Below are 14,337 nucleotides of genomic sequence, written 5' to 3'. Positions count from 1 at the left end.
ACATATGTAGCGTTATGCTCTCTCTCGCCCCATATAATTTCATGCAGTTCAAATATTATGACACGTTGTCCCACAACCTCATCTCGTAAATAATTAGACGGACATGTAATTAATGATAACATCTGTGCCACCATCGTCTACAATGGAAAGAAAAGGATTCATGAGTGTTTTGTACTCGATCATGCTCCATTGTTGGTCGGAGTAATTACGAAACGGCTTCCGTTCAGCTACTGTTCATATTTTTCAGACTCCACAATTCCCATCTTAATAGTCATCCTCGTGTCTTCACAGACACATGCACAAGTCCAACGCTTTTAATTTGAGCTTATGCAATGCGTTCATATTATGTACATACATATCTGAAGCCCCAAAGATGAGGTTTGTATGCTGTCGTGTAATGGCACATATGTAGGTGCACGAGCAAATGCGACTGCCTGGTCGTAATAAACGGATTTTAGTGACTAATTATGTTTCGGTGTTGTTTCATGTGCAACCCGTAAAATTGCTGTCTCCTTGTCTGCCTTCCACCTTTCTCGGTTTAATTGTCCCATGGGTGATGCTTTCCGTCACATCGCATCAACTACTTCTTGGCATCCGCTCCTTTCTCTCTTCCTGACGTTGCACCCAAAATATCCGTCCACATTTGCTGCGTAAAGAGAGCAAATCCGTTGTTTGGTGGGACGGCATTCCAATCTTATCATGGTGCTTAATAACCATCTCATGAAAAAATAACACTGGCAGGCAACTAAATGTCATTGCTCGCTCTTGTCTAACTGTCACACCACAAAGAGCAGCTTAATTCTGGAAAATTTGTAACTTGTGCGGATCCGAAGGGATGATGGGAGGAGGACCTCCTTAGTTCAGTTTCAGTTCATATATTGTACAGATTTCACCATATATTGTACTTGTTGCCCTTATGCCAGATTTATTCTGTGTAATGAGATGCTTGTGCTGGTACTAGTGTTGAATAAGATTTAAATCGTTGGTTAAATCAGCATGCTGATACTCGACCATCTTTGATATCTACAAGACAAACCACTGATAATAAGCAAGTAAAGATGTAGCCTTTTGTTTAGTTGGTTATAAAAATTACAATTAAAGTGTATACTACATATTCATCACATTTTTCCTGGCTCATCTCGCATCTGAAATTGATTGTATTGATAATACAATATGCTATATTTTCCAAAAGAACAGCACGGTTACGGTTGAACTCAAAGGGGTTGATGACTTTAAAGACGGAGAAAGTGTCATGATTTTTTCTGGACTATTTATAAATATGTATGTATGTTTAGATAATCCCACATGATGCTTTTTGTCACCTTACTTGCTTGCTTCCTATTCCATGCCTAAATTATTTATATAAATATTTATACATTTATAAGACTTCCTTCTCTAAAATAATCTAAAAACAAGTATGAATAGAAATTCAGAAAATTCAGGTTAGCAGATAAGGACCAGATTACTCCTACAACTGGGAGAATACGACTCGGGTAAGCGTGATGTGGGGAACATGACACGTGTTAAGTTTCCGGCAGCAGAGAAAGGTTGAAGGTTAATAAAAAAGGAAAGCTTGTTGGAACAAGAGCAATGTAATTTAATACTCTAAAGTTATTAAGCCGACAAAATGTATAATTGTGACTCGATACTTGTTTGCACCACGGGAAAAATGCATACAGAGACAAGCAGTCTCGAAAAACTTGAACATAAAGAAATTCTCTATCCTTGTTGGCAACCTTGAAATTTTTCTATTTTATTCGTGGATTTCCTGTTGCTCAAATAAAAGATTTCATATTTTTCATACAATTCGAAAATAAAACCTTTCTTAACTTTACGCATTTATAGATCTATTTATTTTAAGTCAAGTCACTGATTAAGCAGGACACGATTATTATTATGCTATGCTACATACCTACTTGTTAACGTAAAATTATACTTTTTTTATATGTATTACTAATTTTAGACATTGTATTACATTTCTCACTTATGTATGAGTACATCAAAACATGTGGATTCATTTATTGCTGAGAAATTTTATCTGTTTGTCGCATCCGAAAAAGAGGATCAGCATTCCCCTATGCAGATTTACTGTCTATTTAATTAGACAACCCACATCAAGGCCAGATTGTTTATTATGATGACATGACTAAGACTGGAGTTGAATTCTTGGAGAGTGCAGACATATTTATGTGCATATTATTTATATTTATGTTGTGAAACTATTAAGCTTTATACAATAGTCAATGCGCAGTATTTCAAGGTATGCCATACTAAACTTAAGTAATTAAGTATGCACTTCATTTGCTCCTTCAAACGGAATAAATGTATCGCATAATAGTCAATAATTTTCTAAATAAAACTGAAATTCAGCAAATGCCTGGGTTTGCATTATTATACTCTGACATTTTAGTACCTTACATAACCAATAAGCACGCCATAAACGACCCTAGCAGCTCAACCCGAGAATTCCGCGTGTTAAATTGGTGTAAAATCGTGTGCATTAGGTGTCCGTGTCACACTGGTGTAACTTTTTTGGTAATACTCGTGTTTTTCTCAGCTACAAAATACCAAAATCTAAACAATTCATGAAACACGTGTATATACCACATTAAAACACGAGTATCGAATACGTGTATTTTTAGCGTCGACTTTGAATAAATACTCGTGATTTACACGTTGTAAATTGGTGTATTCTTACGATGACCCAATGCATCTGTCGCGGCTAAACTTAATAAATGCAGGATTACTAACATGTCATTAAAATGGAATTCATTTTTTATTTAAGTTAAATATTTCTAAAAATGAAAAAATCTCGAAATAGACAAATACAAAGAAACATAAGCGGTGTCATAAGTGATTATAATTTAGTTGTTAAAACTCTGCACCCACCAATATCGCCAGACTTTGCTGACCATCCGGCGACTGAGGATAAAGTTTCATCGTTGGTCGTAGTTGACAATGAAGATCAAGTTGAAAGTGACAGTGATTTTAGCGTAGCGTCACCGTTAAGTGATAACACAGGTGAAAGTGACGAAAGTGATGGTGAAGCAGTTACTGATTTTAAGGCTGAATTAAGAAGTTGGACAATAACTCACAACGCCACCGCGACCGCAACGACTGATTTGTTAAAACTTCTGCATCGTCATCATTGTTTCAAATATTTACCCCTCGATTGCAGGACGCTACTTCAAACTACAAGGACAACAACTATTAGGATTCAAGATTTAGATCATTGGGAAGCAACCGAATTTCGCCAATTCATCTTATACACGGGACCAGTAGTTTTGAAACAGACAATTTTGAAACCATTATATCAACATTTTCTTTCCCTTCATGTTGCAATAACAATTCTGGCTGATAAAACACTTCATGTCACTCATAATAATTATGCGAATGAGTTGCTACACTATTTTGTTAAGTATTTTGATATGCTTTATGGCCGTGAAAACATGTCATTTAATGTCCACGGACTTTTGCACTTAGCGAATGATTGCATTAATCACGGTCAACTTGACAAATTTAGTGCCTTTAAATTCGAAAATAAACTGCAAGAAATTAAAAAGCTGGTGCGATCTACGAATTGCCCCTTGCAGCAGGTGCACAGAAGACTGCTAGAGAGGGAAGACCAAACCCACCACCACGTCAACTTCACTCCACTCCATCCATTTCTCTACTCTGCCTGGTCTTATCATAACTCTCACTTTGATATTAATTGCTCCGTTTTTTACAAGAAATTTCAACACCAGGTGTTTAAATTAAATGCTGGAGGACCTGGTGATAGTGCTTGTGAGATAGGCGACGGCGCTGTTATTATTATAAATACTTTTCTACAGGGAGAGACAGGAGAATTTTTCCTTGGACGACGATTTCAAAACAAAATTAATTTTTACAAAACTCCTTGTGAATCATCTACCATAAATATTTATTTATTATCAAGACTTGGACCAGTCGAGTGCATTAAAATTTCTGAAATCGTCAAAAAAGTGATTTTGTTGCCGTACGGTGAAGAATATTTTGGTGCGCCCCTTATTCATTTATCTGAATCATCATGAGCGAACATTTTGTGCTACTCAAATTTTTGGAGACGGAGGAAATTGAAGTAGTCACTAGTGCGTGGTTATGTAAAAATAATACTCAGTGCGTGTGGCCCAATTACAAAAATCCTAGCAGAATTGTGAAAGCTGTTGGCCTACATATGCCCCCCGAGTCAAACTGGTCAACCCATGATGTCAAGCTACTTGGTGGTGGACACAAATTTGGTGAGCTATTAAAGCTTTCAAGTTTCATTTAATATTGATTAATTCTTTTTTATTGAGACTTTTTTTATTACGCAGTCACTTATCATGAGGCGGTGAAGAAGCTTCCCAAAGTAATGGACCAGTCCGACGCAGAGGTTGGGAGTGGCGATGGTAAAATTCGAATTCGTCAAGAGGCGCCCAATACATATGAGAGCTCGGAAAGTGAAGGGGATGACTGTCACTCTACACTGCCACCGCCTCCTGCGCCTAATGATAACTTAAGTAAGAACCGTTATGAGATAATAATTAATAATAATTACAGAATTGTTTCATATTAGGTGACTGTATATTTACACATGCCATTAATTATTTTAAAATAATGTTTCAGTGAAAAATGTGAAGTCACTCTTGATTACGCCGGCAGCTAAGAAAGTCACAACTAAAGGACAATCAATTCCTAAAATAAAGCCCAGTAAAATTAAAGAGTCCAGTAAGATCCCGTTTAAATTGTGTTTAGGTGGGTTACACTGGCAAAGTTTATTTCTCAGCATTTATTTACCTTCCATTAATTAATAATGCTATTACGTTTCAGTTACGGAAAACGGATCATCTTTGCCCGGAGTATCAGAAACTGGAAATCCGGAACCGGACATGGATATTCCTGGATGTTCAGCTTCCACCGAAATGGTTCACTTCCTCGGCGTTATGAATGAAAACGAGCCAGTAACTGCACCACCAGTTCCAGAGGGAGACGCAACAAATACATCCCAGTCCTCATGTGAAGACGAAATTTCACTTTCTGGTAGGGAAGTAGCAATAAAAATTTCTGCATAGTTAGCTAACACTGTCTTTGTTTGCGCAGGAAATCAATTTCAGAGTTGGGTGGTCAGAAATGTGGCCATTTTAAAAGCGCAAAATCGTAACATCCAGGAGACACTTGACGCGATATTGCTTAACTTAGATGGAAAGAGAAAGCCGCAAGATGAAGTTCGGCACGAAATTCCACTGAAGAATATGGTCGATGTTAGTAATGCTGCTAATTTTTATGCAGTCCCAAGTAACCGGGAATCACTGGTAAATAATCCTAATCCATTCGTTGCGTCTAAAAATATGTAATGTACAGTTAAATAATTTGCACAATCTAAATGCTAAATTTCAGATTGTAAAATTAACTCAGAGAAAAGTAAGCAATATCGGAAGTTGCACACGCCGGGTGTTATCAAGACTTTGTGCGGACGAATTGATGCAGCATTACAACTGGATTGGGTCCAGGGGTAGCAAAATCGCGTTTTGTGATGCGTGGATGAGACACATTGTATTTGGTAAATTTTCTCTGACTAAATATACACAAAATTTTAGTTTAATGGAAGTATATTTTTTTTAGATGCGGTTCGTGCGAGTTTACCATTAAAGCTTGTCACCGATGACGAGATGGAAACCACAATTAAAGAATATTTGAAAGGTGCACCTAAAAGATTGAAGAAGAATAATCCGAAGTAACTACACATTACATAGTTATGTTAAATCTAAACTTAATAATTCATTGATAATATATTTAAATAGTGATGGAACACTCCCAAGGGGCGACTCTGAACCCGATGATCAACCAAATGAGTAATTCTTGGACTATTGGATTGTTTTGTTATTTATTTTAATCATAAAGCAATTTAAGTTAAAATAAAGCTGATTTATATAATTAAAATGGTGTAATTGTTGGGTTTATTTAGCATAAAATACGTGTATGGAGAATTTGCAACCACGAAAATTACACGAGATAGTATCTAATTTTATACGTGAATTAAACGAGTTTTCCACGTGTTAGTTTATGGTTTCGTTACGTTTATAACGCGAGTTTTAAACGAGTTTTACACCCCAATTTGGCGACAATTACCCCCAAAATTCACCAACTTTTACACCAAATCAACACGAGTTTATCACGAGATTCGGTGTCCGAAAATAGGTGTTTTTCCCGTGTAATTCTCGAGTTTGTGCTACTAGGGGAGTATATACTCGTATGTACATAAGTACATGTGCATGTATAATATTGCATTGCGGTCGGTATGTATTTGGTGTTGGTTACGAATATGACACGACCACCCAAACGGTGCAACTGAGAAATTATTACGCCCCATTGGTTGACAATTGACATTTCGAAAAGAGTATTGAATAAGTTTTCTTAAGAACTGAAAAGATCCTTTATTTACGCACTTTAACAACTTGTACAACACACAAACGGTGCAGTGAGTGAGAGTCAATTGAGCAGAAAGATGAGGAAAGTTGTCCAATATAACCTTTATATCTTCAAACTTACTACCAATAAGTTGATCCATTCGTACATGCTGTACATATTAGTATCTATGTATCTACATACATGTGTACATGCATTAGTTAGTTCTCAACAAGCATGTTGTTAGATTCTAAATCAATCCTGTTTTACAAGAGAGTTATCATAATCCGAGCAATGTGTTAACAGATTTTGACTCATTGGGTCTAACTCATCCGCGTGCTCGTCTCCAAAGCTGGTCCCAAATTTTATTAAAACTTAGAGCCCCTCTTCTTGTAAATGCTTCTTGTGGATGAATGTACATAAGTACATATTCTGATCGTTAAATGAGCAATAATGACGCGATGTACTTATTTGAGGTGGTCTCGCAAATATACCCCGAGTACAAAGCACAATGAAGTATTTTGTATACCTGATCAGGTTCGGGTCAAACCAAAATGCAGACTTTAAAGACATGAGGGTGAGGGCATAAGATTAGTTCTACTTCGCAGTGTATTTTACTGTATACATTTTATCCTTTACTTTACAAGTACCTCCAACGACTAGGCTCTCTTTTTGAAGAAATGTTGTACATCTTGTTGTCTTCCTTATAACATATTTTTCAGTCAACACTAATGTTTTCATGGTTTTCCAAATCTTATGATTTGTGGGTATGGAGGGCTCCCAGTTTCTAAATGAACATTTTTGGAAAACCTTTATGACAGTCAAGTGGGTGGGATATGTGTGCGTATAGACGATGGGCGACATGAGTGATGGCAAAAATTCATGGTCCGTGGTTGTGCTCGGATTCCAGGCGTTCAGGGGATATGCCATCTGAATAATATTGCACTAGTCAAGGACAACTGCAGACAGTTTCATTTGATAATCATAATATTTTGTTGATAAATGTATGGAATTAAGCTTTTAAGTTGTACTTAATTAAACCATGTCATTTACATAGTTATCAATTTGTCAATTCTAAAAGAACTGTCCCAATCAGGACAATATTTTTGTCAGACTGAGGAGATCGGTTTAAAATATAGGCGTATATGCATATCTACCTATAGATAAGTGTAGATTGTTGGCAGAAAACATTTTCTAGCATGGAGGAGCATGAAAAATTCCGAATCTGTAAAAACCGTATGCAGTGAAAGAAGCAAAGAAATAATTCCAACCCACTGCCAAATGAAAGATGCCAAGGAATTGAAGCAACACAAGCTAATCCATACTTTTATCTATTTTGCCTCTGCTTAGTAAATATTAAATCCAGGAAAGGAGGCCGACTCACAGCCCATTGTTCGCAGGCAGCCTTAAGAGTGCCGAAGATACATATTCTGCTTTGTCAGTGGGATTGAATACAATTTCTATTCAAATCTGAGACAAGCGACTGAATAAATATTTACTGATTTCACCGTAGTTTTTGTAATACAAATTATCGGCAAGGCTTTTATTCACTCTCATCGCAGCGACGCGGTATTTGTTATCAATATTTTTATTCCAGGACAAGCCCTATGATCATTCCAATCAGGTTTATGTGTGTCACGCCATAATCATTTGTGCTATGCAGAATTCGTAAAATCTCAAGTTTCATACGTAATATCTTCCAGTCGTCGTTGGTAAGATTTAATTTAAAATCTAATCACATATAATTGTTGCTCCATCCCAACTTTACATTTGATGATTATAATTTATTCGTGACGTACCCCACTGTTTGCGTAATGTTCTTTAAGTTGGAAATTGTCATCTACAGCAAGTTGTAAGTATCAGCAGTTTGCCAAATGTAATTAAGATAATGCACAAAAGATAAAGATTTGCAATTTATTGAAAAACGCATTGCAAGAAACTTGTCAACAAGTGAGAGCAGCAATCTTTTTTGTTCTCGTTGTCATCGTCATCATCATCATTTTGTACGTACTATTTTGTGATTGTATATTAATATATCAAGCTTGGTTGAAGTTGATGGTAGAATTGTTACATGGCGTCATACACATAAATATTCTATCAGAGCATTTTCAAAGGAAAATGAGTGGAAATTAATGTCAGCGCAATCCAAGAGGAGGGGTGTCCCGTGGTCCGAAAAATTAAGTAAATTTTCTGAATGTCTCCAGTTCAATCCAATCTCGTCTGCATTTGTGGACCACAAAAGGGTTTTGGGAGTTTGATTGCATTTCAAACCAATTTGCTCCTCAGCTACTGGCCTACCCACTCACCATTTTTTACCTGGGACCAATTTTTATTCTGTATTTCAGTAAAGAATATCATGCACAAAGCACAATGGACAGATGAGGTTGTGCTTTGGTGCGATGGGATTTTAAAAAGGCTGCCACTTGTTCTTCGTGTATCTATGTGTTATGTAGGTGGTGATGCAGATATAGCGGTGATGGAAGGATACCATCTCCATCTTCACAGGTTTTGAGGGAGGATGACATCAATACCTCCATTGTCCATGCCCGTGTACTTTTATACCAGCAGCAGCCGAGTCTGGAGAGAATAATTATCCACAATCATGTGAGACTGAAATCATCATAAATTCCACTTTTTTGTTAATTTTATTCTCATTAGATCCGCATGATCTCCGGATTTGGGATAATGCCCGTGTCCGTTTCCTTATTCTTTTATCCAGTCAGGTCCAGTCACTAAGTCGCCTCTTCTTTCTCCTCCTGACTCCTCATTTTAATATCGCTCCAGGATCATTTCATCCATAACCACCAAAAATCACTATCGTCCAACCATTACATATACATAATATCGTCCCTCTCGTCACATAGTTCTAGTCCAGCAGCCGCATTAGAAGGTTATGCTACTGAATTGCTACAACAGACAACACAAATCATGTTAATGTTTCAATTTATTTTAAATTTGAATTTTTAATGAGGTTGAAACCTTCACAAGATTCTAGTATACACTTTGAGATTCACTCTGACAGGGCTGATCCTGAGTTTGGGTGATTTTATTCAACATTTTAAGGAATAACCAGAGAAAAGTACACGTACTTTCTTTCTTTTTTAATAGGGTTAAAAATTTAGTTTAAGAAACTCTAAAAATGCCGAAAGCAAAGGGTTAAGTTAACTTATCCATCACTTTAACATCCATATCTCCTCCCATCATCCCACCCTGTTTATTCTGATTCCTCATCGCATTCACTTCTTCACCACCGACATGACATTGACACGAACAAACTGCTGCCTCTCTCCTAGACAGATATCCATACCGACTACGCCATGGCTTCTGCGGGCTGTCTCTCAAAATTGTGTTACAGATGCATGTAAAAAGAAGCCATTTTCGAAAATAAACCATTCATGTCAACTTTTGAGACTTTGGGCACGACAACCGTGTCAATCTTCTGCCGAGACTGCTGGAATTGTGTGAATATTCATAAATATGCCATGTTTTATTTCACGAGGAGTGAACAATTCCCAGTGGATCATGAATACATTTGGCATCTAATTTTATACGCAACAAGTAGAAATTATATTTAAATAATATGTTCTATTAAGTTAAAAGAGAGACTTATAAATAACTAGATATGTAAACTAGCATGTAAAGGAAGGTGCAAATATATACTCCAGTTACCGTAAGTACTAAAATAAAATGACGAAACCAGATCTGCCGGTATTCTTTTTCATTGTCATTTTAAAGTGAAGTAGAGCACTTCCAATTTAGGAATATTAATTAACTCACACCACACATTGGTGGTCACAACTATTCAGGATGCATACCTTGCCTTGTTTTTCTTCATAGTTTACGGTGAAATGCTGACACATCATGACGATTAATCCGGGTAATTGCCACACGAAAAGGGATATTCTTTACGTTGGTCTAAAATTGCAATTTCATCCGCTGTCGCTTAAAATGTCCCCGAGCTGCTGCTAGTTGAGCAAGTGAGAGTATTAAATTGCAGTATTTTCACCCGATTTCTTGATACAAGAATCAACCCAGGATGAAGAGTGGTCGTGCATAATATGTGTAGCAGCCGTAAGTGAAAAACCAACTTGAGCTCTACCCGTACAAATTAAATAAGATGCAATTTGACAAATTTTGTTGTGCGAGTAATGTAACCCTCTGAAATTTACACCTTGTGCATATTGTTAGTTTACTCCAAGACTGCAAGTTGGCGTACAAAATGTAATGGGCATAGAGAATTAGCATGCAGAAATGCTTTAATCCATCCTTTTGCACTCATTTACTCGCCCTGGCGTCCCTAATCCCCTTGAAATCCCATTCTTTTCCTTTTAACAGTGCCACTGCTACCAGGCCTCGTATATGTAGTTACTACTTATCCACCTCCGTGTAAATCTCGCCTCCGATGATGATGATATAACGACGACGACATCATTAAAAGGCTGCTCACTACAATTTGTTGGGCTTGACTTTTTCCCACTCGGAACCTTCTCTCTAACATTATTTCGCCTGTTTAAGAACTTTAGCTCGACCTTTTGGGGGAGGGGGAGGGCGAAATTTGATTAAATAATGCTTAGCCTAACGTTGCAAATTATTTTTTCTTGATTTTCTCGTATTTATTTCAATTTTTTCGTCCAACAAGAGTAAGTGTCTTCCTCTTCCTTCATGTCACTTTTTCATCACAAATCCCGTATATTTGCATACGGGATATTTGTAATTGACACTCTGAGCATCATGAACATTTTTAAATACAATTTCTGACATCAAAATTTTATACATTTCAAAAACACTTGAAGTGCAACGTACAAATCATCCATTAAAGACGAGGTAACAGATGTGTGATAGGAGGGAGGATACTACATACTCGTACTAAAAAGGCCCCGTTTATTAATTTCGGCAGATTCTGGGGATCCCAATTTCTCTTGTCGATTTCAATTGTGGACTTCCAAGAGGCATTAAGAAGGGTTCATATATACACACGTACATAAATATATTTGTGTTCCTCTCCTCAATGTGTGTGGTGTGGGCAAAGGCCATAAATTTGACTTGGTCTGGTTTAGTGTAACAAATGGGTGGAGTGACATGTGTTTGGACTTTTTCAATTAGCCGTCTCATTTCCGACCCACGGTATTTTCACCCACTGCTAACTCAAGCATTTAGACTGTTTATTTCGAGTGGTTGAAGTAAATGTATTTGTACATAGGTATAACTTCTTCCCAATAATTTACCATCACGATCACTAAAACTTCGTCCCACTAAACTTGCAGCAATAATTCTAAAACCGGCAGCGCACCCTAAAATTAAACACAGCACGTGCGATTCTAACAATTGGAAGGTGTAAGTACGGAGATATTAAATTCTCGTAAAGGATGTAATTTATTAAAATAGACGCTCACAAAGTGCTAAACAATGTAATAAATTATTGTCAATTTTGAACAAGGTTCTCGAGGAGGAAAATATGAGTCATGAGGAAATATGTACATACGTATGAATGATGTATTACTGTATTTCTTTAATATTATAGTTGCGTCAGTTCATCAAGGAAAGTCGTTGCAATAATTTAGCGAATAATTGCAGGTTTGAAGATAATTTGCTGAGAATGATCTCAAAAATTTGACGGTCTCTTAATTGCGTCATCTTCCAAAATATTTGAAACAATCGTAAAGTATTTACAATTTTGAACTCTGGAAACTTGTAATCAAAATGTGTCAGTTAGCTGAGCTAACTTAGCTCAGAACAGCCATCATGATTTTTTCAACGGCATACGCATGTACATAAATACTGATGTACGTACATTAAGAAGACGTAAGACATGGCTGCTTATCATTGCTGTCAGACTTTGAGTTAGCAACAATGTTGTACGGCTTGCAACGATATGGAAGATGATGAGAAGCAGGGAGCGAGGGTAGATTTGATGGCTTGGTGGACGCGGATGGGTTGGCAGAGTGAAATCAGACGGTGAGAATTCTCACTTTTTAAAGGTGTGAGGGGAGGAGCTTCTGGATGAGATTAATGTTATCGACACGCTTTGATGCGACGTCATTTGCAGCTTCCTTTGCAAAAAACGAGACCTTGCCAATCCCATTTCACACCTCGCTCAACCGTGTCAACTCAGCCTGACTTTTCCCATTCTTCTGATGAAGGCTCATAGGCAATACGATGCTGTATTTAAACAGCATTATATTCCTCTCTTGCTTAAAGAATCATCATCATGATATCATCTGGGAGCATAAAATATCCAAAGTGTTGACAGAATTTGACCAGCATTGTTATCGCCTTTGTGCACAAACCTATGTATCAAGACTTTGATTGTTGGAAAATCTAAAAATTATTATCCGAGCTATTCTTATCAAATAATTTCATATTCTTTATTTAATTAATTAATGCTTCTAAACTACTACGCACTAGATTTATAGATAGTTCACGTCCGTACCAGTCAATTTCAATGTCATTACGTATTCTCTGGAATGTCGTAATTGTGACTCATTTTCTCATTTTTTCTCCCAACTTGACAATGACAGTGATACGTAAGAGGAGGGCTAAAATAAAGTCGTGTATTATTATATCACCGTTGGGTAGATATTCTCAAACCCCACGTGATTCTTGTCACCACCACATCTTTGTGTCATTCCTATTATCTCGAAAATAGTTGTCAGCCACATATCGAGTTAAAATGTTGAATGTGTGTGCATGATATTGGACCGAGTGCGCAAGATTGTTCAGTTATTTGACTGACCGCAACTTTTTTGTCACATTGTTCCTAGCGATATCCTCAAAGAAATTCTAAACAATTGGCGATAATCGACATTCACAAGATTGTTGTGGCTTTTAGCTGGTGGCCCTGAGCTTGGCTTACAAAATAATAAAATAACTTTTGAATTGTAAGTACATTTTCAAATGGGCTAGAGCAGCAGCAGCAATGAATGAAGGCGAGATGCTTAATATGTATGTAAGTAAGAAGAATTCTGGAAATGTGAGGGTGACAATTTTCCCCAAAACTGAAATCACCAAGCTAAAAAGTGCTACACTCGCGAGGCAAGAGAAGCATGAAAAGTCACACCAAAGTGCTGTCGTCTGCGAAATGAGAAGTACATGCAGCAGCACAAAGAGAATGGAACAATTGGAATTGGAGTAGGAACAATGGAGGGAGCTGAGCTGTTGAGTTTCTCTGCAGGAGAGTCGTAAAACACGGTCATACGGCACATTCAAGTTATTCAACACGACGCAACAGGTGGTCTCTGTCTGATATCCTTTTAGACGTCATTCCTCTGATACCAACCTCCTTTTATCCACTTTTTTCACCAAAAATGATGAAAAATCTGAATTCCACATTCGGTGTGAAGAGCATCAATGACAAACTTTTAGGACACAACAAGTACTATCAAAAGGTGCAAATAATTTGAATATGCCCAAAAATAAAGGTGTGTGCATAGCTTTCATTTAAATGCTGCAAGTAAAATAATACATCGCATCGCATCCAATTTTTTCCGAATGCACTTTACCTTTTTCATAGCTTCACACTTGCATACTTTTTGGTTGCACAATTTCAACGCTAAGTATAGACACATACTTACATATCCGCCGTAAAGAGGGTTACCAACCAACGTACTAAAACTAAAACTGTGCACATTTGACTTAATTATTTTGTGCATGCTTCATGTCCTACGAGAATTTGAAAGATTTGTCGCAATCGCAGCAAAGAGATTGCGATAAATTACAAGAATATGGGTCCAAATGTACACCTCACCTCACTCACCTCAAAAATTTCTACTACGACTCCTTTTGGAAATTGCATCTGCTCCGTTCTCATCGAAATGTTATGCGTCCACCAACGAAAAGTTAAGGCTACCTGCGCCACTACAGGCTGTAGATAAAACTATATCTTGTGCATATAAGAACATATAATTTAAAGTGGCTGACTGGCTGTGTTGTGCT

At 37.1% G+C, this 14,337-nt stretch overlaps 1 protein-coding gene across 1 annotated transcript; it reads left to right on the top strand.

Moving 5' to 3' along the window:
* Window positions 1–4,814: 4,814 nt before the first annotated feature.
* LOC118436084 lies at window positions 4,815–5,886 on the top strand. Its single transcript, XM_035853237.1, has 5 exons — window positions 4,815–5,040; window positions 5,101–5,312; window positions 5,398–5,560; window positions 5,623–5,734; window positions 5,802–5,886. The coding sequence occupies exons 1-5, from the start codon at window positions 4,890–4,892 to the stop codon at window positions 5,854–5,856; spliced, it is 693 nt and encodes a 230-aa protein (XP_035709130.1). The 5' UTR covers window positions 4,815–4,889; the 3' UTR covers window positions 5,857–5,886.
* The last annotated feature ends 8,451 nt before the right edge of the window (window positions 5,887–14,337 follow it).

Source organism: Folsomia candida, unplaced genomic scaffold (genome assembly GCF_002217175.1).
Source record: "Folsomia candida strain VU population unplaced genomic scaffold, ASM221717v1 Fcan01_Sc006, whole genome shotgun sequence".
Lineage (NCBI taxonomy): Eukaryota > Metazoa > Arthropoda > Collembola > Entomobryomorpha > Isotomidae > Folsomia > Folsomia candida.
This window is presented reverse-complemented; position numbering and strand designations above follow the sequence as displayed.

Excerpts from the sequence above, each read along its gene's own strand:
- LOC118436084 (XM_035853237.1), top strand. The coding sequence starts at position 4,890 with ATGGATATTCCTGGATGTTCAGCTTCCACCGAAATGGTTCACTTCCTC. Across the intron at positions 5,041-5,100 it reads AGACGAAATTTCACTTTCTG|GAAATCAATTTCAGAGTTGG; the intron begins GTAGGGAAGTAG and ends TTGTTTGCGCAG. Across the intron at positions 5,561-5,622 it reads GATGAGACACATTGTATTTG|ATGCGGTTCGTGCGAGTTTA; the intron begins GTAAATTTTCTC and ends TATTTTTTTTAG.